The sequence below is a fragment of the Leptodactylus fuscus genome, chromosome 6 (genome assembly GCF_031893055.1).
Source record: "Leptodactylus fuscus isolate aLepFus1 chromosome 6, aLepFus1.hap2, whole genome shotgun sequence".
Lineage (NCBI taxonomy): Eukaryota > Metazoa > Chordata > Amphibia > Anura > Leptodactylidae > Leptodactylus > Leptodactylus fuscus.
This window is the reverse complement of record NC_134270.1, coordinates 132,223,431-132,248,449: the sequence shown is the minus strand read 5'-3', so window position 1 is coordinate 132,248,449 and position 25,019 is coordinate 132,223,431. Positions and strand designations below refer to the sequence as shown.

At 42.4% G+C, this 25,019-nt stretch overlaps 1 protein-coding gene across 2 annotated transcripts; it reads left to right on the top strand.

The window, feature by feature from the left end:
• Positions 1 to 4: 4 nt before the first annotated feature.
• Positions 5 to 23,031, top strand: ACOX1 (acyl-CoA oxidase 1). 2 transcript variants are annotated; one of them, XM_075277258.1, is made up of 14 exons: positions 5 to 183; positions 482 to 641; positions 15,584 to 15,744; positions 15,941 to 16,048; positions 16,933 to 17,052; positions 17,148 to 17,263; positions 17,465 to 17,634; positions 18,328 to 18,490; positions 18,598 to 18,788; positions 18,885 to 19,064; positions 20,037 to 20,142; positions 20,235 to 20,378; positions 20,557 to 20,763; positions 22,488 to 23,031. In XM_075277258.1, exons 1-14 carry the CDS (start codon positions 75 to 77, stop codon positions 22,536 to 22,538), a joined length of 1,986 nt encoding a protein of 661 aa, XP_075133359.1. In that variant the 5' UTR covers positions 5 to 74; the 3' UTR covers positions 22,539 to 23,031. The 2 variants fall into 2 exon arrangements, with proteins under 2 accessions (XP_075133359.1, XP_075133360.1); XM_075277259.1 differs by lacking the exon at positions 15,584 to 15,744 and adding an exon at positions 6,410 to 6,570.
• Positions 23,032 to 25,019: the final 1,988 nt, after the last annotated feature.

Here is a 25,019-nt window from a genome sequence, read left to right as displayed (position 1 = left end):
GGCGGCGTGAACTCGTCACATGTAATTCAGGGTAAAGGCCGGCAGTGGGTAGTTGCAGAGGTGACAGCTGAACGATGAATCCCGACCTGAGCAGGGAGAGGGCCGCTGCCTCCTTCAACCCAGAGACCATCACACATATCCTGGATGGTGCCCCGGAGAGGACCCGCAGGAGAAGAGAAATTGGTGGGGACACAATATGGGAGGGGGAAGTAGTAGATAGATACCTGTGCAAGTGCCTGGGACAAGCAATGGGGCACAGATCTGCTTGATATTCGTTGTAATTGCAGCTTTGACAGGAAAGATCAATAGGCTCACTGTGGTCTTCAAGAAGATGGCTGCCAGTGCTTTTTTATCCTTGCTTCATATACACTGCTTTATACTCTTCTATATACATCTATGTTCTCTAATAAATCTCTATTACACACGGGGAGATCCATTATTATAACTGTATATTGACCATTGTGCCCGTTACTCCTTTTAGAAAGCCTTGTGATCAATGACCCCGACTTCCAGCATGAAGACCCCAACTTCTTGTCCCGCAGCGAGCGCTATGAGCTGGCAATCAAAAAGAGTGCCAAGATGGTTGAGAAGATGCGACAACATGGAATAGCAGACCCTGAAGAAATCTTCTGGTTTAAGAGGTAAGACGACTTGTAGGGCTGACATCATGAAAGCTGAAAACCAGCAATAGTAGCAATATATTACAGCAGTGTTCTCCAGTCAGTAGTGGAAGCTGTTGCAGAACTACAACTCCCAGCATGCCTGGAAAACATGTCTGTATATGTGCAGTTACAAACTTCTATAGGAGTGTGCTTGTCAGTTTCAGAACTCCCATAGAAGTGAATGGAGAGGCTTGCACATGCGCAGCCATATCTCCATTCATTGTGACCACTTTAGCAGGCAGCACATAGACCCCCATCGTGTTTTCCAGTAGGGTCTGTCATAGGATGGATACCAATGGTGCAGTATGAATCCCTCTAGTATTAGGTGCTTTTGGGTCCATCATGGTGTCCATCATTTTGCTGGATGGAATAGTGCAGCATGTTGCACTGTTTTGCTTGTGATTTTTGACAAAATCTGCAATCATACAATGGGCATAGCCTTTTAACTCCAGCCATGACATACACAACACATGAACACGGCAGTCGCTGACCGCGGAGGCTGTTGTGACCTTAAAACTCAAACTAGGTAGAGAAACATGCAAGTGCCAGTCTGGGGAATCTGCAGGCAGTTTAAGGCTTGCAGATATAAATCAGTATGACAGACCCCATGATGGAAATGTCACAACTTGAATTCCATTTTTTTTTTCCACAAAAATGCAAATGTGAACTACGGTATACTCAATGCCAGCTTAACACCGTTTTTTTCAGTCCATGAAATATGGACCGCACGTTGCCCCATATTTTCTGAACCAAGCACTCAGCAGCACCCAGAATCCAAGTATCATAATGATGTAGATGCTAGGAGTCCCTGTCCACTGTCCTGTACTGAAAGCATCACAGCATAGGACTCCTAGCATCATGATGCTTGGATTCCAGGTCCCTGCTCAGTGTTCGGTCTGTTAAATATGGTTGACAAACCGTCCATGTACGGTGTGAAGCCAGCCTAATATTTCATGTCTCCCTTATAAGAGAAAAGTATAATTTTATCTATGACACTTTCCTAATACTTCCCAGGCATTAGACCAATACGGGATATTTCTGTAGGTGTGTCTTGCCTTGGAATGAGGCCTATACTGATAGTATATAGGTGAGATGAGCATTATGCTATCTATCCAGATCAACCTTGAGAGATGATAAATCTGTGTAGTTTGGAGTTTGTGTGGACTGGTCATGTGTATAACTGTAACATCTAATCTTCTACAGATAAAGTCCTATAAACAGTATTTATGCCAGGATTGTACTTTACTCTTATTATAAATTCCACTGTCGTACTCTTTGCACATTGTCCTCGGTGCCTGTAGCGTCAGCTCTCTGGGAGTTATAAGAACAGCTGTCTGCTCAGATCCCTGCCAATGTCATATTTATCACCTGTCCAGTGGCTACGTGATAAATGTTTTCCAGGTCAGATACTGCTCAGTGGAGGCCAAAAAACACTCTTTGGGTTGTATGTGTCCAGCATAATGTCATGAATGCCTTGTAGGGGGTCGTATCTTTAACATACATGTTCTACATGGTCTTGGGTGCTGTTTATCTCTATGAATCTTGTTTCCTCCTATGAAGAGGTGATAGGAGAACTGTTTGGCAGCCCCCCATAGACATCACACTACAGTATTGGCAGATCCCGATTATGCTTTCATAACACAGATCACGTCATGCCAGAGTTGGCATTGAGGTGATGACAGTAAAGAGGGACGTTTAGCAAACTTCTCGTATCTCTAGCTAATGTAGTCATCTGATTTATGTAACACAAAAATGCTATATAAAGGAAGAGAACTCTTCACTGCATAAATTGGTAACCCTGAAAGCTATCACTTTAATATTTGCTTTAGTTCTCTTACTTTCTAGCACTGTGTCATAGGCTCCATGTTAACAGTAGTTGGCTGTGTGCGTGTGTGTGCAGGCGATGTCATCTCCTATTGTACTACTGTGGGATTGTCTTGTATTTACTTCCCTTCCTCCTCCTCCTCCTCCTCCCTTTTATCTGGTGTCACGTAGGCTTGTATTGTGGGATGTGCACATTGGCTGTCACCTCTGTACATTCTCCCCTACCGTGGTATGCCACCTGGAGATACCTTGAACTTCACCTGTGCCCTAGTTGTGGAGACGTCATGCTGCAATGTACCCTGCCATCTGTCTGCCTGTTACTAGCTTTGCACTAAGCAAATACGCTGACCAAAGTGCTGAGATGTTACTGTCCCTCCCAGTGTCAAAGTGCAAATATGTAGTGGTAAAACATACGCAGTTACATGGTTTACCTAGTCTGAAAAGCAGTATGAGAATTAATGATGAAAACTAAGGGATGTACATAGAAAAACAGTGGGTAACTTCTTCACATGGGTGATATGATGGTCAATATGTAACGTTCTATCCTCCTTAATGTTCATCTAATAGGATTGAGTCTATGCACAGTATAGGTGTTACATGTCTAATCCGTGTTGATCACAAGACCTGGCGTCCCTTTGTATCCCTGTCTGAACAGTGCATAGCTTGTTCAGGTGTGCTGGTGCTCCATTCAATTCTTTTTGCAGCCAGAGATATCCGAGCACTGTACTTGACTTCACTAAAAAGCAGCAATGTGCCTGTGAGACCTCTACTCCTTTTGAGACCCTCATTCTTCTGGAGGTCCCAGCGGTTGGACCCTGTGGACAGGTGATAAGTTGCAATCTTGACATAACACCTTTAGGCTAAGGCCCAACGGTGCCGAAACACAGCTTTTTTTGTTGCAGATTTTGCTGCTTTTTTTTGAGCCAAAGCCAAGAATGGCTAGAAAAAAAAAAGTGGGGCATGAATAGGAGGTTCTTATGTTTCCCTTTTGCTTAATCCACTGCTGGCTTTGGCTCAAAAACGCAACAAAATCTGCAACCAAAAAATCTGCATTTCCGCACCGTGGGGCTTTAGCCTTAAAGGGGTTTTCCTGTCTTGGAAAGTTATTGTCTGTGGGGGGCCAAATAGTGTACATCAGCTACCTCCAGTACTATTAATGAAATTAATGGAGTGACCACCACATTCAGAATGGGAGACTGAAATGTCCCCTTCCTCTGATCGGTGGTGGATAAGGGATAACTTGCACAGATGATAAAAGCTCTTTAAGGTAACATCTAGAATCTTTGTAATGTGTGTGTTTAGGGCAATGAATGGGGTAAATTAAAGGGAAACCATGAGCAGGATTTACCTCTATAAACTTCCTGTCTACTTTTGTGACCTGAAAAGATTTTTCTTTAGTCGTTGCTGTGCTGCATAACTTAGTACAGTGAAAACTCCATCTTTGTATGCAAATGGAGACTCATGTGTAGAGAGAGTGTCCGGACTCTCTAAGTATCCTGGTCTATACATGTCAGATCCTCCCCAGGTCCATTGATTGATGTATAGCTGAAAGTTCCATGTTCTACATTCTTCAGTTTACCATACCACAGAAAGGGTGCATTCACACAGAGTAACGTGACGCAAAATAACACGGTGTATACGATCCAGGCTCCCATTGAAATCAATGGGAGCTTTTATGGCGCGCAAAGTCTCACACACCGTATACGTGCCCCATCACGCGGCACGTTACTCCGTGTGAATGCACCCAAATAAAGGATATACCACAGCACCCTTTTCTTAGGATGTTGATGGATACAGCTCTTATATCCAATATAACCAATATGTGGGTATAGACCATGTAAGTAATGACTGTGACTTTTCTTAAGTTTCAGCTCAGCCTGAGAATTTATCAATTGCTGTAAGAGTGTGTTCACACAGAGGAATTCCTCTTCATTTTCCGCCATCTGAACATACCCTAAGGTAGAAAGAGATACACAGTTATAAGAGTACAGAGAAAAAAATAATCATTTAGAGTTATGCGTACAAAAATTTGGCAAAATCATAAAAATAGAAATAAATATTGGAAATAAACAATACGATTAGACATAGAAAATAAGGATTGAAAACAAACACAAATGCACTACGTGAATAGCAGTGCAAAGCTAAGAGAAGGGCACAAATGAGACAGGTCAGGTATAATACAGATGTAGCAGAGTGAACCTGAACTTCGGCAATGGGTTAAACTGCTGCAGTCAGATATCTTATCACAGAAGATAATAAAAACCAATGATTAGTCAGCAGAAAAATATTTTTTTAATGACTTATCATTGGTTTTTGCTATCTTATGTGATGAGATATCACACTGCAGAAGTTCAGGTTAACTCTGCTACACATGTTTATACTTGGAGCAGAGGAGGAGACTCAGGTTGGGCCAAGTCGCATTTATCACTTGCATAGTCTATACCCACATCTTGGCTACCTTGAATATCAGAAATGGATAAGTCTAACCTGAGGATAACACCTTGACCACGTTCATCTGATCACCTACAGTGCGTGCGGTACCATTGGATATCAGTATACCTGATGGCTGGCACATACAGTCTTTTAGCTATACCACACTATTAGCAAACATAATGCAGACTGTGGAGGCCATTGCAGTATCCTCCATATCAAAGGACTGGGGCAGTTTTAGCGAAGACTGACCTAACACATAGGCGATCTGGATCCGCACAAAGGGCGCTTGCGGTTTCATTGACATATGATGCAGAAATACTTGGAGCTACAGTTGACTTGTGGTTATACTTTTAGAATAATCTTTTTGGGTCACAGATGCTGACATGAGGAGCTTATAGAGGTAGATTCTGCTGACTGGTTCTCTTTCAGTGGTGTCATAGGCCCATAGTAGAGCCAAGGGGTTTGTGTATAGGAGAAGGATGCTGGCCATGGTGTAAGGTAGGGCAGAGAACATGTGAAAGGGTTCTTCAGGATGAGAAGAACATGGCTGTTACATTCCAAGCACAGCACCATTCCTGTCCGCTATTTGTGTCTGATATTGGAGCTAAACTCAGTCAAGACGAATAGGGCCAAGCTGTAGTAACTTATACAACCTGTGGACAAGCATGGCAGTGTTTCCGGTCAAAAGAAGATGTTTTTCTACTCCTGTACATCCCCTTAAAGGGATTCTACCATTAAAATCAATCCCCCCCCCCTAACACATAGGAATAGCCTTAAGAAAGGCTATTCTTCACCTACCTTTAGATGTCTTCTCCGGGCCGCTGTTTGGTAGAAATGCCGGGTTTTGTCTGTATGCAAATGAGTTCTCTCGCAGCACTGTAGGCAGTCCCCAGCACTCAAACAGCACTGGGGGCATCCCCAATGCTGCGAGAGAACTCTCCAGCACCGCCTCCATCTTCTTCAGAAACGGCCTCTTCACACGTCTTCTTCGGGCGCTGGCGGTCAAACTTCTAGGCCTCGGGCAGTTCTTGTGGTCTGTGGGCATGCGCAGTCAGCTCTGTCCGAGGCCTAGAAGTCTGTCCGCCAGTGCCGGAAGAAGATGCGTGAAGAGACCGTTCTTGAAGAAGATGGAGGCGGTGCTGGAGATTTCTCTCGCAGCATTGGGGACGTCTCCAGTGCTGTAAGAGAACTCATTTGCATACCGACAAAAACCGGCATTTCTACCGAACAGCGGCTCGGAGAAGGTAGGAGAAGAATAGCCTTTCTTAAGGCTATTCCTACATGTTAGTGAGAAAAAAAATTGATTTTTAATGGTAGAATCCCTTTAACTTAGTGGATTTTTATCTAGAACTCTACAAATCTGTGTAACCCCTGTGGACACTATCATGGCTTCCATTCCTGGCTGTATCATCATCATCATCACCACCATCATGATCTTCTATTTGTCCATCTTCTAGTCTCATTTTATTACATTTGCCTCTCTCCTATAGAACATGTCTGGGCTCTCAGACGGATCCTTTGGGCTTACATAACAGCATGTTCACCAACATGCTGACAACTCAGTGCACTGAATCACAGGCCGAGAAGTGGCTGCCTCTTGCCAGCAGACTACAAGCAATTGGCACCTATGCACAGACCGAACTGGGTCATGGTTAGTTTTGATCTGGGTAGACTGGCAAGTGATGGGCATATTGGCAGTACAAGGAGAAACCTGCAGTCCTAGCAAAAGAGGCTCATGGGATTGTGTTCAATAATGTGGCACATAATGAACAGGGGACTTTTACCCCCTCGCTGAATGGAGCATTGATCAGTGCCTGCACCGCTCCATTCATTTCAGTGGCAGTCCATAGATGTACTTGGTCGGAAAAACCCTTTAAGGCTACAACTATATAGACTTTGGTCATGTGACATTTCTGGGACTTGTTCTGCAAATTACTGTTGAATTACTTATTTATTGAAAAAAAAAAAATAGGAGACAGTGACTATGTTGACATGGAACGTTGCATGTTGCAATGCATTTTTATTGGCAGGCCGAGCTTTTCACTGACCTTTCAGTGTGTGACTTGTGTTGTAGCCAAAGTCGTCGTGTAGCCCTAGACGTAAAGCTTGCTTCCAATTCTAAAACAATAGCATAAATGCATAGTACAGGTCAATATAAGAAACTTTGTAATATATCTTAGTAAAGAAATCTGTTTCCTTCCTTATTAGTTTATTCTTCTCCTACTTATCTTCACTAGGCTGTTTGTTTACATAGAGTCTGTGTCTGTATCCAGCTGTCACACAACCCTTATGGAAAGAGGAGGGGGAGGGGGAGGAGAAGGCTGATATTTGATTTAATGCCTCAATCTATGCAATTTAGAGTGGGGTAACACACTGGGTACCTGGATGTGTCTCTAGCTACATTCTCTAGCTACCGGTACTGTTACTTCTCTATTTCAGCTGGGCCACACTTGAATATTTTACTTTGACTACGATGACTAAATGAATGATTATTTTAGGACACTCCCCTTTTTATATGCCACGTCCACTACATATATGACACGCTGTGCCACTGAATTTTGGTTTTTGTTCTTCACATATCAGCAATTCTGATTCAATAGTGTATAGCTAGAAACATAACCTTTAGCCAATGGCGGTGTGACGCAGGATATTATAGATGTGAAATAACTGATGTGAGCAAATTCACCATCACTTGAGCTGAGTTTGGGCTATTTTGAGATTAATTACCCAGCCCTAACATAACCCCATCCAGGTACCCCTTGAGTCTTCCTCCGTAAAATCTCATCTTAAAACCTAATAGTATGAGAAGAGATCATCGAATACATAGTAACAGGGTATAGCATTGGTCAGTGTGCTTTTTCCAGCAGCCTCCTCCTTATCCTCCCCTCTCCATAGACTAATGTGTAAAAACTAAGTCAGCTTGATGAATGGAGAAGGAAATCTATCTCTTAAGTAAGATGTATAACCAAGTTTCTTATATTCACATGTACCATTCAGTTATGAAAAGTTGTTTTATAATCAGAGGTTCGCTTTAAAGGGAGTCTACTGCTACCAAAAGTGCTTTTAAACCACTTATATTATGTTGTTGGTGAAATAGTGAACACGCCGTTCTTACATCAAAATGGAATCTTGCTGCTGAAAAATTAAACTTTTATTCTATATGCAAATGAGCTGATCGTTGCGCTCAGGACGGGGCCAATCCTACAGAAGCACTTTTGTGGTCACCTCCCCAGTGCCATCTCCAAGCCAGAAAGACTGACATGTCTCATGGACAGAGATTGGCAGTAACCACAAAAGAAGGTGCTTCAGAAAATGTGGCCCCCTCCCAAGTGCACCAAACAGCTCATTTACATATGGACATTGTTATATACATTGAATTTCTCAGCAGCAAGATAGTACTTTCACACCAACTGGACCTACAATAGCATGTAAGGGGTTTAGAATTGGTTTTGGTGGTGGTAGTTCCTTTAAAATGAGTGATGCCCCATGCACATGACTGTAGTTTTCCAAATCCATAATAACATCATCTCTGTGGCCCTATAGACACATTCATAGTTTTGTACAGATCTGTGTGAACCGAGTGTAGACCATAGAACCGAGATGCAAAATATAGAGCAGGTCCCATTCTGGTCTTGTTTTAATGATGGGGTCTGCGTAAAACATGAATAGCACACGGATGCCATCTCTGTTCCATTTTCCAACTGCAGTCATGTGCGTAAGGCCTCACGCATGGTTACTAGAATACAAAACACATTGGCGTCTGTTTATCAGTTTCTGTGGACACGCATAGGTTTGCAGAGGAACTGTTCAAAAATGTTTATTTTGTTTTTCTACAATTAAGACCAAATTCATAAATTTACTTTATTTTGCATTGGTGCAAAAGTGCTCTTCCTATTTAACCTTTTGTAACACTTCAATCGATTCCAAGATCTGTAGGTTTCCAGGCTATTCTAGTGCATAACAGTGTCTACTAGTCCTGTGCTGGGTTTCAGGTCACTGCATTCTGCAGGGTGAAAATGCAGCATAAGGCCTTCTGTACTGTACGAGCCAAACACTAATGCCCGGATATACGCTCTGTTTGATCTTAGGCATTTGAGGGCACTTCTTGGACAAGACACCTAGGGTGTTCTGTGCCAACTGAGGCTCAGCAACCGCTTTGTTACAGATATCTGTCCTTTAGGTATTGTTTTATTAAGGTTTCCCCTTTACGGTCTATTAGTTTTCATGCTCCTGCTGCAAGCAAGGGGAATATTCAGGGGAACCACCAAGTTTTTGAACACTTGGTAACTAATAATGATGGGCAAGAGATGGTTAAAAGAATGTAGTTGTATGTAGTAAGTCTTAACATGTTTGGTTGTCCGTGCCAGCAACAGCACAGTTTCTGCAGATTTGTAAGGCCCTTCTTCAGATACTCATCCTCAGATATATAGTTATAGCTATTCCTATAATCACCTACACCAGTGGTTCTTAACCGGGGATCGATCGACCCCTAGGCCCTATGTATGGTTCATTTTGTGTACCAGTAAAAAAAAAACCATATACCTATGTCTTGAATTTGGAAAAAAATGATATTTGATTTATCACTAAAGAAGGGTTCGGGGAATGTGCATATGAAACTGGTGGCTTCGGTACCTCAAACAAGTTTAAGAACCACTGACCTACACTCTTGTTACTAAATTCTTCATCATTGGTATAATCTCTTTATGTAAAGATAGTGAGCACGATTTACTGACCAAAACTAGTATGGCTGAGGATCTGACATTTTGCTTTCTTTGCCTTTGACTTTGCTGAGTCCTATTTTTCTTAAAGAGAACCTAACCATAACATATCATAGACATATAAGGCTCCATGTAGGCTTTGGAGTCCAGTGGGCGGTCCTGTTCAGTGACTGACAGCTATCTCTGTATGTATGTATGTATGTATGTATGTATGTATACTTATACAGGAAAGTCTGTCAACCACTGATGGGCCTGCCCAGGAGGAGCAGTGAAATGAATGAATAAATGACAAGTTATACAGAATATTTCCTTATGTCCATCTGCTCCTCTCCTCATACTGCTCTGTAACATATAGATTAGGCTTCAATGTAATAGGTTCCCTTTAAGACAATGTTGAAATAGAGCTCTGTATAGATGGCATGTGAAAAAAATTGTCTCCGTAATTGTATGTAATCAGGTATAAGCCGGGTTCATACAGGGATCTCTATGGTGGTTGAAAAAAGCAAAAATTGTGTATTTTAGTAAACGGATATAAAAAAATAGTTTGATAGGAACATAAAGCTATAAATAATTAAGGGGGAAAAGATGCGTGCAAAAACAGTTAATCTACCACATTGTGCGAACTAAGATCTATAAATTCAGTATAAAATGATGTTAAACGGATCCTATCATTGGATACCTTTTTTTTTTTCTTGATAACCCGTCAGAATAGCCTTAAGAAAGGCTATTCTTCTCCTACCTTTAGATGTCTTCTCCGCGCTGCCGTTCGGTAGAAAACCGGGTTTTCTTCGGTATGCGAATGAGTTCTCTCGCAGGACTGGGGGCGTCCCCAATGCTGCGAGAGAACTCTGCAGCGAGATCTCCATCTTCTTCAGGAACCTGCCTCTCTAAGCGTCTTCTTCCGTCCTGGGTTTTTAATTATTTAGGCCTCGAGCAGAGCCGACTGTGCATGTCCAGGCCACAAGAAAATGGCCGCTTACATTGTAAGCTGTGTAAGCAGCCATTTTCCTGTGGCCTGGGCATGCGAAGTCGGCTCTTCCCGAGGCCTAGATAGTTGAAAACCCAGGATGGAAGAAGACGCACAGAGAGGCGGGTTCCTGATGAAGATGGAGGCATCGCTGGAGATCCCCAGTGCTGCGAGAGAACTCATTTGCATACCAAAGAAAACTCTGTTCTCTACCGAATGGCGGTGCGGAGAAGACATCTAAAGGTAGGAGACAAATAGCCTTTCTTAAGGCTATTCCGATGTGTTGTCGAGAGAAAAAAAGGGTATCCAAAGATAGGATCCCTTTAAAGACAAATGCCCTGTGTGAACCCGCCCTTAATCTTCTCTTGTGTCTTGATGGGGGTTTTCCCATGAATATAACCATATTTAAATTTATAAGCAATTAAAAGTTAAACATTTTAATCAGGACCTTTCATGTCCTCCTAGATGTGCAGTATTATATACCACTAGAAAGCAAAACCCGCACTGCCAACTTTCCTGGTATGTCCCCCTGGTTCTGAATATATCAGTGCCATTAATTTCAGCACCAATATCTCCCCACTGTCAGGAAGGCGGGCCTTACAGCATAGGGTCTTCGCAGGGAGGAGAGGAGAGCCCCACATTACTGTACTCTTCCATAGATTTCCACTGTCAGGGGGGTGTTCCTCACAGGCCAGCAAAGAGGCCAGGCTTTAAGGCCCACCCTCCTGACAGTGCATTGTCAGCTTTCTAGCAGTATACAATACCGCACATCTATGAGGACATGAAAGGTCCTCTTTAAGTATAAATAAATTAAGCCTTTTTAATTTTTTATACTTTAACTTTTAGTTGTCTGGTTCTGTTCTTTGAAACTCCTTTTAAGGCGGCCATACACCTTAGATGTTGTTTTGCAGATATAGCCATATACATTTTGGTCCATATTGACCTTTATACAGTTACACTGCCCATACGTGTGTAGTGAAGATCTGTTACAGAACAATTCATTGTTAAATTTCAACGGACCTATGATCACTTTGGTTGAAATTTTTCCACTTTGATCCACTTTAGACTAATGTGTATGGCACCTTTTTATGCTGCATTTACACGACTGAGTCCTGCCTGTGGAAAACGGCCTGTGTGTGGGCCGTAGTACCCGGACTGAGCTCTGCCGTCTGCATAGAAGTCATTGCATCGTGGTCCGTTCTGATGGTACGAGCTACAGTAATGAAGTGACGTAATGCGATCAGTTACTGTAATGATTGGGCTATTTAGGAGGTCACTGCATCATAACTGACTATAATGCAGTACAATGGAGTTCAGTCCGGGTACTCTGTCCCACACATAGACCAGTTTTTCACGTACTGGGTGTGGTTGAATACGATCTTATTCCAGCATGGCGACACTTTACTCGCATAACTACTATCCTACTAATACCTGTCACGCAGTGTGAATGAATAAAATGGCGTTTGTCTCTGTCTGGATAGCATTGCCTTTATTTGTGGATTTAGCATAATCTTATGCAATCCTATAAGCAAGATTGCCACAATATAAAGTGATGGAGTCCCCTATGGTAAACTGACAGCAGCCTTTGTAGGTGCGTCTATCACCACATAACCTTTACATGGCTGAAAAATACATAAAAATATAGAATTGTTTTTTATTTTATTATTATAGTATGTAGCATGTATGGAAAAAAAAATTTCTTCAGCTGCATACAAATTAAAATCTATGGGAAGCCGTTTATAGGTGTATTTCAACATATATAATATGAAATATATAAAATATATAATCTACAATATATAAAATCTAACTTTTTTATTAAATTAGCCAATAAAATATAATAAATGTGTCCAAATAAACGTGTCATAAAGAAATAACAAATGTGGTAAAAACCACAGAGAAAGACAAGTCTATTCATAGATGTTATAGAATCTGTCCCTCATGTTATAATAGATGGGCAAATATAAAATCAGCCCAATGTAAAGCTAACCAGCTGATGCTATCCCTATGAGACCCCCCCCCCCCCCCCCCCAAGGCATACACAGCCTAGGTACAGGTCTCCTAATGAATGCCTTCCTGATAAAGCTGGATGCTGACTGTTGTCCTAACCTAAAAAGACCAAAAAAAAGTACACCTATGCTAGAAACAGTATCATCATGCGTGTCCGCATATATAATGGTGGCACGCCAAGCTGAGCCGCCAAAGCGGCTTATAAAGGCCTAAACCCTGCCCCTTTACTGCTCACGTAGGAAGAAGGGCCAGTCAGAGCTTCTTGCAAAACACTGCACCGCCTCTCTATCCGTGAAGGACATAAGGTATAAGACTTGCAGATATGCAGATGTAAACCGGACACTATAATACGGACATACAGCAGTCTGAATGCGGCCTTTTTTTCTGTCACTATCCGCACATGGATAGCAGTTATGATAGAGCTATAGTGTAACTCCTCTTATCTCCGCTTCACGGATCCCTAATAGTGCCCTAATAGCCTTTATTATAATAACAGGACATATAACACCTATGAGGCCTGCAGGACAGTCATGAGCCTATGTCGTCTCCGGTATTATAAAGTATGAGTAACCCTAGCCGATGTGCTGCAATACAGTGACTTCATTGTGCCCGCTGCTGCCCCGTCCTACTTTAATTTCAATGAAATTCAATCTAGTTTTTGCTTACAATTGAATAAAAGGCTGCATAAAGCAGAGTACCCACATTGTTTAACTCCCAACTACCTACAGTGCTAAATAAAAGCCTATTTAGTGTGTTCCAAACTTGTAACTGTCTTACTTCTGTGTCCCCATGACTAGGCTAGATGTTCTAGTGTAACTCCCATTTTATTTATTTTTTGCTTTTGTTTTCATGACCATTTTTGTTATATACTTTATTATCCTATCTAACTTTCTTGTTTAACACTCTCCTTATTTTATAATAACAAGCAAGTTAGATAGGATAATAAAGTATATTACAAAAATGATCATCAAACACCCCCCCTCCCCCAACACAGTAACAAAAAAGTTAACGGTTTAACGTACTATTACTTGATGACCTAAGTTATTGGCTTCAAGCCCTCCGCTCCTGATCTCTCTTGGAACGGATGATGGGTGATGCAGGATAAGTCAATGACTGGTTTATGATGGCAAATATGATTATGTTTCATCTGGTTTCCCCCAACACGTACTTATTGGTGTTACAAGGGTCAAGACCAATGGCAGGTTTCCCTTAAATGATAAATATCTGCCATCAATTGGGGTAGTTTACTGCATACCCCATTATTATAGGGGTCAGTATATAAATAGAGAGCTCCTATCTACCTAAAAATATTTTTAACTGCTATAAAAATACACAAAATTAAATGGCACCAAATTTGAGACAATTCAGATAAAAAGAACATTGGACATTCACTTTAAGTTGTGGCCGGAAATTGGGCAAGGTGCAGATTTGCTAACCCCAAATAAAGGCAACTTTGTTGGTGTAGCTTGGAGCCTGGAGAATGCAAACACTTTGTAATGGTGATCGAGACTAACGTCTATTAAATCCATGAAGGGGAATACAGATCTGTGAGACTGAATGCTTGAAGCTAGGGCTGGGCAATATTTTTAGGACAAACTTTTTTTTTTTTTAAAAAAAGCTTAAGGGGTTATCTAGTTTCTAATATTGATAGCTTACCCTTAGAATAGGACATCAAGACTAGATTTGTCAGGGTCTGCAAGCCAGAACCCACACACACACACACACACACACACACACACACACACACACACCCGCTGTTTGGCTCATGGTAATGTTTGTGCCGGGAACTGCTCTACTTACGCGCCTTACTGTTTGTCGCTGTGTGTTTTGGTACTAAAGCGATGTCCCATTGAAATGCTACAGTACCAAAACTCATTGCTACAAGTCTTCTGATAAGGGATCATTGTCACCATGCACACATTACTAGGAACCTGATTAGATAGCCTGTTCTAAGGGCTAGTTCACACGGAGTTACATGAATTCCACGTTCACATTCTGTCGCGGCATTCCGCTCTGGATTAGGCCCAAATGAATGGGCCTAATCGGGAGGGAGCCTCGCGCCGCGGAGGCCATGGCTGATTCAGCCGCGGAAGATAGGGCTAGCTAGTAGTGGAAAAATGAAGCAAGCAGATAACATTGAAGTCAATGGGAGACATTTTTGGCAACGGATTTTGAGGCAGGTTCTGTGTCAAAATCCGCTGCCAACTTCCTCCGTGTGAACTAGCCCTAAGGATAGGGTATCAATATTAGAAACTGGAAAACCCCTTTAAGGACAGTTTTCGATTTTCATGTTTTTGCTTCAAGAAACTAAAAAATAAATAAATAAATTGAAAAGTTCAGTGAGTTGACACGGGGGAAAGAAGTCAGATATATGTGATACCGGCTTTACTTGCCCACCACTCAACTTTTGGCTACAGTCATAGAAGTGCTGATCCACGTTTGCTGTAGTAGGCCAAAGACTGCATGGGTTAACATCATCAATTTTCATCACTTCTGATAAAATCTGATGCACAATTTTTATTTTTTTAATTTTCAAATTTATCATATGAATTTGGTTAATTGCCCAGCCCTACTTGAAGCCATCTTATGAAACAGATGACTATTAGATCATATCTTATGTTATATGTTGATCTGCCTGGCCTGGTAAAGATTCCCAAATACAACCTATATATTCTTGTTGGTTAAGCTTATTCATCCTTCTCTTTCATTGATAATGGATAAGTGGCCTATGTCATCTTCAAGGATGACATCTGCCCTTGGGGAATATGATTGGGGTTGCACACTTATCTGTTTCCCCACAGAAATCAGTTCACTTACCATATTATTCTCTCTCCCTCTCTCTTCTCTCTTCTTCTATATGAAATCAATTCACCACCAATTTCCAAATTCCCTCACCCTATTTTTACCTCCTGTCTGTTGATTGCCCAATTTTTCCAACATTTCCATCTCCCCCCATCCTCATTCCTCTGCAGCTTTGTACATCGGGGGCGCCCTGAGCCCCTCGACCTGCACTTAGGCATGTTCTTGCCTACTCTACTGAGCCAGGCTACCCCCGAGCAGCAGGAACGTCTCTTCATGCCTGCCTGGAACCTGGAGATCATTGGAACGTACGCTCAGACTGAAATGGGACATGGTAATTAAAACTTTGGCCTCATCAGGGGGTTTATCGTAATAATTTTTAGGTTTCCCATAAAATTAGATAGGTGTTCTGCAGGTTTCTCTGGGAGGGTTAACACTGCCATGCCCTTTATTATTTATTTGGGAGGTACTAAGGGTTGTTTTATCTGAATTGTGTTGACCACCCAATTGTTCCTTTTTCATCATTACAGGAACCCATCTGAGAGGTCTGGAGACAACGGCCACATATGACCCATCTACACAGGAGTTCATTCTGAACAGCCCCACTGTGTCCTCTATAAAGTGGTGGCCTGGAGGGTGTAAGATATTCTTGGGGTTCAGATTGTGGGGTTTTATGTCAGTACTGAAGCTTTTAGGGCAATTAAAGGGGTTTTCCTGGTTTACTCACATTCAAAACATATAACCTATCTACAGTGTGCGTGGTTATGCGGAATCCCATCCCTGGGACCCCACCGAACATGAAAATGTGGGACCTATGACCCCCGTTGGAATAGAACTGTGAAGCTAATGGAGATGGTGGAATTTAGCAGTTGGCTCTCTTTGTCAACCTCATAGACTTTGAATGTGGTTGTAATGTTCATATTCAGATGTTCCTAATTCAAAAGGGGTATATGGGACACCATTTCTTGTGGTTGGTGGCACCCCAGTAATCATACACATAACTTCTACTGTGGAGAAGTTGTATGTTTTAAGTATGGTACAACCCCCTTTAAACATTACAATAGGCCATAACTGGTCAGTGGGGACCCAACCTCCAGGATCTCCTGCAACAGAAAATAATGGGGATGCAACACGGTGGCTCAGTGGTTAGCACTGCAGCCTTGCAGTGCTGGAGTCCTAGGTTCGGATCCCACCAGGAACAACATCTGCAAGGAGTTTGTATGTTCTCCCCATGTTTGCGTGGATTTCATCCCATTCTACAAAGACATACTGATAGGGAAAAAAAAATGTACATTGTGATCCCTATATGGGGCTCACAATCTACATTAAAAAAAAATGAAGGGGATGTAACATTTGAGAGCAACTTGCCCCTTCCCCTTTTATTGTTCTTATTGACAGAGATCCCTAAAGTGGAGCCACCAAAGGAAACATTAATGGCCTATCTTATAGTCCTGGATAACCCCTTTTAAGCCTAGAGACCATTCATGTAAGGAAATCCATAACAACTATGTCTTATCCACAGTGGGTAAGACCTCCAACCATGCTGTGGTCCTGGCACAGCTCTACACCCAAGGGGTCTGCAGGGGTCTACATGCCTTTATTGTTCCTATTCGTCAAATGAGTACCCATGAGCCTCTGCCAGGTGGGTTTCATTTTAAATTCTTTATAAGTCCACTAAGGAAATGCAGTGTTCTTTAGGTGTTTGTATTTCTCATGGGTTTTCTATCACTGCTAAAGGTGTGACAGTCGGAGATATCGGTCCCAAGTTTGGATATGATGAAACAGATAATGGATTCTTGAAATTCGACAAATTCCGCATTCCCCGTGAGAACATGCTGATGAAATTCGCACAGGTGAGGAATCGCTTATTCCCCTTCCACTAATATATATAAAACGTTTTCCCTTTAACCTCACTGAACTTCTGCTTATGTAGACCAACTTATACATGTGGTTTTACAGTTTATATAATTCTACTCTTGCTAAAGGCTCTTCTTGGTGGCAGCCTTCTTTCATTGCAGCTTCAGCCCCAGATATCTCATATTTATATTTATCAGGTGAAACCCGATGGAACGTACGTCAAGCCACTTAGTGATAAGCTGACATATGGCACCATGGTATTTATCCGGTCCATGATTGTTGGGGACTCTGCCCGCAGTCTCTCTAGGGCTTGCACTATTGCAGTCCGCTACAGTGCTGTACGACATCAGTCCGAGATCAGACCTGGGTGAGTGTGGATTCTCTACTATCTGGACGTGACCAATTGTTTCTTACTTTACTAATATTGTCATACGTATTTACATTGTACAAGCACCCTGGGTTGAGCTGCACACATTTTGTGTATCTCCCATGTTCATGCAGGTAGATGGAGGATATCAGTACAAAATCTACATAAATAGGTGATAACATGACTATCCTTTTTAGAAGGGTCATTTGAGATTTTAAAAATTTGCTGCAAAGTTCCTAAAATAAAGAAAAAGTGGATCTATATCACTGGCCAGATAAGTAAAGGTGATCATGCTCCTTCAATAGCCTTTTGCAGTACACTTGGGGGGCTGACGGCTGCCCCCCGCCCCATACTTCTGCACACTCGGATCAGTCAAGCATGCATGTGGTCTGAATGCATAGAGATGAGCTATTGCAGAAACTTTGGGTATCGACTTATATCTCCTGAAATTAGTTGAGTATTTAATTGTGTGTCTGAGACCTGGAAGACCACCATACACCAAAAGATACAGTAGTCATCTGGTCCGGCCCAGCGGGTTTGGCCAACTTTGCTCTGAGTATAGGCACCTTAACTGCACAAGAAAATAAGTAAACGTCTTAAGGGTTAAATCTTGTCCTCCATTTATCAGGTCATATTTTTGGTACTACAGTTTATGAATACACTTATACATGACTGACCTACTCTCTATTGCAGGGAGCCTGAACCACAGATCCTGGACTTCCAGACCCAGCAATACAAGCTGTTCCCCCTATTAGCCACCGCCTATGCATTCCAGTTTGTGGGGTCATACATGAGCGAGACATACCATAGAATAACAGGAGACATTCAGCAAGGGAACCTGAATGAGCTTCCAGAGGTGAGGGATGGCTGCTGAACAAGTATTATTGCATTATATATTGTATACAGTATGTGTAATGTAGAACAGCTCATTGATGGTATGTAACTTGTAACATCTTCCCACAGCTCCATGCTTTGTCTGCGGGATTGAAGGCCTTTACCACATGGGTTGCAAGCAGTGGCATAGAAGAGTGCAGGATGGCATGTGGAGGGCATGGATACTCTCGCAGCAGCGGAATCCCTGACATTTATGTGACATTTACTCCAGCATGTACCTATGAGGGGGAGAACACAGTGATGATGCTGCAGACAGCCAGGTAAATGATTTCGTGCTCACCAGTAGGTTCAGAGTGCTGCAGCAGCCATCATAAATTTCATTTATGGCTCACCCACAACCCTTTGTTCCTATGCAGATTCCTATTCAAAAGTTACACTGCAGCCTTGTCTGGCGAACGCCTTGAAGGAATGGTCTCCTACCTCAATGATGTGTCCCTGCAGCGTCTACAGGCTCAGCCCTTGGCAGGCCGGGCCTTGGTGACAGACATAAATGATGTGGGAAGCCTAGTGGAAGCCTATAAACAGCGGGCAGCTTGGTAAGTAACATGAGATGCATTTTCTATTTCTGAAGATCAGTGTCTTTATAACCAATACCAGTCTGTATGAGACCTGGAGAGACGCAGGCGGCATGCTGGCTGGAACAGCGGCTGAGGCAACCATATGATGCTCCAAAGAGTCTTAGGGTTAGTTCACACGGGGACATGGACGCTGATTTTGACAGCGGATTTCGCGGCCAAATCAGCGTCCATACAATGTCCACACTATGTGAACTGCTCCCGACGCGACCATTGCGGTCGCGGCTTTCACCTCCGCTGTCGGCTCAAATGAATGAGCCGACATGGAGGGAGCTGCGGCTGGGCGGAAGCCGCGGCTCAGCGTGCGCGGCTTCCGCCCGAAAGATAGGTCATGTCGCTTCTTTTTCTGCTAGCGAGCTAGCAGAAAAAAAAAAGCGAGCAGTTCACATAGGGATACATTGTATGGACGCTGATTTGGCCGCGAAATCCGCTGTCAAAATCAGCGTCCATGTCCCCGTGTGAACTAGCCCTTATGCTTGGGTCCTTTAAATTGGGGTATAGGAAAGGGGTTTTTAAAAGCTCTATTGGAGCATTCTGTATTGGAGGCCGTGATTTTAGGATAAGGAATCTATAATACATTTGACTGCTGTTTACCTCTACGTGAGGAGCCCTGAATCCACAAATTTAATATATCCTTCTCTGCACCATCACTAGTTTTTTAAGTTTTTGTCCAAATTTAATCAACTATGCGTGCTACCTTATTGAATAAGTTGGCAATAAAGAGCCCTGTTTATACCGTAATACTATAATATACTGCACATATATCTTTTTTTTTTTTTCATATTGCCTCTATTCATTAATATGAGCCTTAGGCATCTAGGATGGTGATGACCAGATAGTCTATACACTTGTAGATTTCTATTCTCATACTTTTAGGATTGATTTCCTTATCAGACCTTTACCTGTTACGCGCTTTCTTTTCCTGTATTTTAGGCTAGTTGTAGCTGCTTCTAAAAATGTCCAAGCTGATCTGAAACGTGGAAAGCGTAAGGAAGATGCTTGGAACAAAAACTCAGTGGACCTAGTGCGGGCCAGCAATGTAAGACCGGAGCCTCAATAGTTAACCCTCTTTATACTCCACATTACTTGGCTTTCTTGCCATAATACTTTTATTTTTCTTCCTATTTCCAGGCACACTGTCACTATGTGGTAGTCAAGCTGTTTGTGGACAAGCTGTCTGATGTCTTGGATGTGGCGGCTCACCGTATCCTGGGTTCTCTCTGTCTCCTGTATGCCCTTCATGGTATTACCAGAAACAGTGGAGACTTTCTGCAGGTACGTGTGTAAGAGCCCTCTATGGGTTGGCGAACAAGGGGCAGAAATGCAAAGCAATTGAAGAGGTAGCAAAAATGTATATAGACTGTAAAATACCTCCCTCTTTCTAAGTATCATGAATGCCTATAAAATGAAATGGCATGTAATAGGGGTGTAATACTATTTTCTCTTCCTGCAGGCTGGACTTCTGGCAAGTTCCCAGTTGGACCTGGCACAGCAGAGGATTAAGGATTTGTTGGGAGTAATTCGCCCTAATGCAGTCGCTCTGGTGGATGCATTTGATTATTCTGACACTCAGCTGGGCTCTGTACTCGGGAGATATGATGGGAACGTGTATGAAAATATGTTTGAATGGGCAAAGAAATCGCCCCTCAATAAGACACAGGTAAGGAATTTGTCATAAGCTTCTAAATCTGGTGCAGAATTCCCAGCACAGGGGGCTAAAGGGGTAGTTTTGAATTGGTGTATTAGAGGTCTAGTTTGGGTTTGAGGTTGTTTATAGGAAATGAGCTACGTGCATACTGACCCTTTATTTTCTACTACCCTATACAATGTATTATCACAGGTTCATGTAGGGGGCCTGTAAGCCCAGAGCTAAACTCAGAAAAGGTCCTAATCCTGTCTGTCTTGCAGCCCGGTCTCATTGCAGGAAGACTCGGTCTGTGCAGTTTTTCCCATAGACGCTACAGTGTTCACGTGCATTCAGCCTTAAAGCACTCAGTTCATGTCACACCATAGAATGAAGTGATAAAGTTCTGGTTGCATGGAACCATCTCTGGGGGATGACTACTTACTGCTTCCCAAGGGATGTTCCACAATAACAACTCACCTATTCACAGAATAGTTGATAAGTGTCTGGGACTCTCTCAGATCCCGAGAAGTTTCATGTTCCCCATTTAGAGAGATTTCTGGGTTTAATAATAGATATTCTAACGTTAGGGTACATCCATTGAAGATTAGCAAAGCTCCAACATCAGGGCCTCCTAACGGTCGGTTGTTTGAAGAGGCCACAGCATTTAGGTCAGCGCTGCAGTCTCTTCAATACCTATCAAGCCCAGCTCCGTACATTGTATAGGATCTGTGCTTGGTATCATAGCTCAACTCCATTCTCTTGAATAGGTCATTAACTTTGTGATGCCGCCTCATGATTCTTTTCCCCAGTCCAGTAGACTTTGAATGGTGCTGCAGTGAATGTGTGCAACTATTGCTCCATTCAAATGGGTGACAAAGAACTCCTGTTCTCATGATCGGTCAGATCCCAGAAATCATGGGACAGCTTCTTTTAATGCTAGCTATATGAATCTGTATATAACTCTATATGAATCTGTATATAACTGTACAGCTATATGGCTACTTCTCCCCATGGTCCTTGTGCTGCACCCAAGTGGGCCCTCCCAGCCTCTGGGCCTATTATGGCTGTAGCACATTAACAGCATTCCAGGTTCCCATGCTTAAAGGGGTTGCCCCATCATAAGGATCCTATCTATACTGCTAGTTTATGTGGATTTAAGACTGTTCCTAAATACATTGCTTTTTCAAAACTGCTTTGTTTGGCCGCTATCTTAATTTATTCACTTCATTGTTTACACTGTGTTTCCATAAGCCTGGTGACTAGCTCTCTGCTCTCAGGGGGAGAGTGAGGGGGAAGCTGAGTGCTCGACAGCAGCTCTGAGCTGTTTGTGTCTCTGCCACAGACAAGTAACTTGCTCCTGCTCTCAGATAGCGGAGGGGGGAGGTGAGTGCTCTGGTATTTCTGAGCTCTTTATCTCCTGCTCTTCCACTTATCTGTCGGTTTAATTGAATTTGGCTGATAAGGGCTAAGATAGGGTGTCCTTTACCTCTGTATGTAATGCAAACTGACTCAAATCCAGCTCTGCTACATCAGCTTCACACTGTGGTAATTCATTTACAACCAATCCCTCATTTACTGACTGCAAACATACTGCTATGAAAGGACCTAGCAGAGCTTGAGAAACCCCGCCCACCAATTTACTGAGAAAACCAGGAAGTGAAGAAAGCACATAGGCTGCTGAACAAGCCAGTTGGTAATACCCCTTTAAGAGTAAAATATTTTTTTTCTAATATAATTTTTTTTCTCCCCTTTTAAAGGTTCATGAGTCCTTCCACAAGTATCTGAAACCTCTTCAGTCCAAGCTGTGATTTACCTTCAACCAACGATTTACCTTCAACCAACAGACAATGGAAACTGGACCAGCACGATTCATTGTATAATTTTTTAGCTTTCCTTTTATTAATTCTGATGAAATTGTTAGATACTTCTAGTACCTTTCTCAATTTTAAGCAGCCCTACTGTCCAATGTTCGCTTCTGCTGAGTGCCTCCGCTAATGTCTCTATTAGCTATAAAATCACAATGACCTACATATATCTTGTCTATAATGTACTTAATTTTAACCCTCCCAACCCCTCACATTCCAGGATGCCAGTTTGGGCAGTAACAGGCAAGATTTACATTTAATGCGTTTTTCTCATTGAATGGACTGTAGAATGTCTTACAATCTGTGAACTGCTAATATGTAATATTCTTCTGTCCTGCCCAACAATGAGCTGCAGGGCTAATAGAAGAAATGACGGTCAGGTCACCATATTGGATATTGGTGAGATACTAGAACTGTAATTTAATACAATAATGTACATCACAATATATATCATAATTTCTTATTTGTCTGTGTCTTTATTTCTTCTTATAGTCTGTGACTATACCTGATAAGAAGATGAGTGTTAAAGGAGTTATCCTCCTAACATCACTTGTTCACATGATAGGAGATAAATGTCTAGTCAGTGAGGATTCGAACACTGAGACCCGAAGTGGTCCTGAATACCTCCTCTATCTCTATTAGGAGCCCTATCATATACTTAGCTTGCACGTTAGAAACATTCATACATGACGTGTGAACTAGGATAAGACTTGGCCTCCCCAGTTAAAATAAATGAGTTAGAATTTTGACCTCTTTGACGGGTAATAAGAAAAAATCCTTCTACATCTATGAGCACTCCAAGAATCATGCTATTTTACACTACTTCATTTAATACATGTACCCTAAGTTATATGTTCTGGGAAATGGTGGCTATTACAGTAATTGCTGGTGAATTTTCTGAGTGAGACCATAAGATGCAAAAATTGTGCAGATTTACAGCTAGAAACAGGTATACGACCCACCAGTTGCCTGTTCTTAAGCTCAGAATGGACTACACATGGACAGGTGAATTTCCCCATTGGACCCCTGAGCTAGATGGGACCCCAGCACACCCTGCATAGCATAGTACACTCACTGCACTTAGTTCAGATATTCATCTGCCTCTCAACCAGGCTCTGCAACGGTATAATATGCTAGGTATATTGTTTACACCAAGTATATATGTATTTACTGTAGGCACATTGAGCATCTGAGATGTCATCTAGGTACAAAGGCAGGCAAGCTGGTATCCTTCCTCCTTCCTCTAGCCCAATCTTCTAAATTGCATTGCAAAGGCCTCAGTTGCCTGCGACATCTTGCTTCCTGCGGTGTGCTGCTGTGTAGTTATATATCCCTGACCCTATTGCAAGAGCCAGGCAGCAGGCTACTGACAAGGCCCGAGGACAGAAAACATGAGAGGTAAAGGCTAGCCAGAAAGCTACTGGTGAAAAATAATTATGTTGGTGACATTTAGGAATTCAATGAGTGTCAGGTAAAATTTGTGTGAAGCTACAGTGAGCCTCCTGAATGAATTTTCAGGTGTGCTAAGGCATCCCAATCCAACACTATGGGTGGAGGTACAATGGCACACTTTGGAGACTGTATGTTATTTGTAATAAGGATCCTGTTTACTTGAAAGAAATTAGTAAAATGATATGCAATACAGTTCAAAAGATACAACGCGGTTTCAGCAGCTTCCTGCAGGGAGGGAGATTCCCTCTCCTCAATTGAGTGGTCTCTCTGGATGTTTTTTTACATTGCTCAGAAACATCAGCTGTAGGCAAACTGCATACAAGTGACCTCTAGTAATAAGCGGCACCTATTTGTGGATCCATAGAAGTCTATTTACCATCTACTGACAGTAAACTAATTGTCTCCTGCTCATATGATGTAAAGGGCCAGTTATTATATCCCTTACATAACACTCTGGATTTTTCTGGATTCTTGATCTATTATCATTACACCTTTCTTCTGGAGCAGGACTGACAAAGGGTGTGGAGTTGCTCAGTCTTCGAGTTATTATCATGGTGAAGACTCCACAGGCAATCCCTTGGCTCTGCTGCTATGGATATACCATATTCTCTGTGTACTAGTGAAAGCAAACTCCAGAAAAGGGGCTTCATCGAGGGGTAGTGCCATCCTCTCCACACCTAGGACTGTTGTCCTGGTCCCTGACCCCCACTCTGAGCAGCCGTACTGGAGTCTTATAGTTCCTATGGCTCAAGAGTAGTTGGGGAAAAAGTAGTTGGGCCTCCCTCAGGGATAGACTGGGTGTATACTCAAAAACAGTAGTCCATTGGTCGTCTGCAAACGGGCCCACATCAGCTTCCCATTTGGTTCCAATGGTAAGAGAGAATTTTATATGATAGGCACTCATCTAGTAGGTATAAACTACTGAAATCATGCCCTTGGTCACCCCATCTCTTCCCAGAGGTTGCCAATAAG

Bases quoted from the DNA above. Each gene is read 5' to 3' on its own strand.
- ACOX1 (XM_075277258.1), top strand. From the start codon at position 75: ATGAATCCCGACCTGAGCAGGGAGAGGGCCGCTGCCTCCTTCAACCCA. The intron at 642-15,583 runs GTAAGACGACTT...ATTCCTCTGCAG, and splicing joins GAAATCTTCTGGTTTAAGAG to CTTTGTACATCGGGGGCGCC. The intron at 17,264-17,464 runs GTGAGGAATCGC...TATATTTATCAG, and splicing joins TGCTGATGAAATTCGCACAG to GTGAAACCCGATGGAACGTA.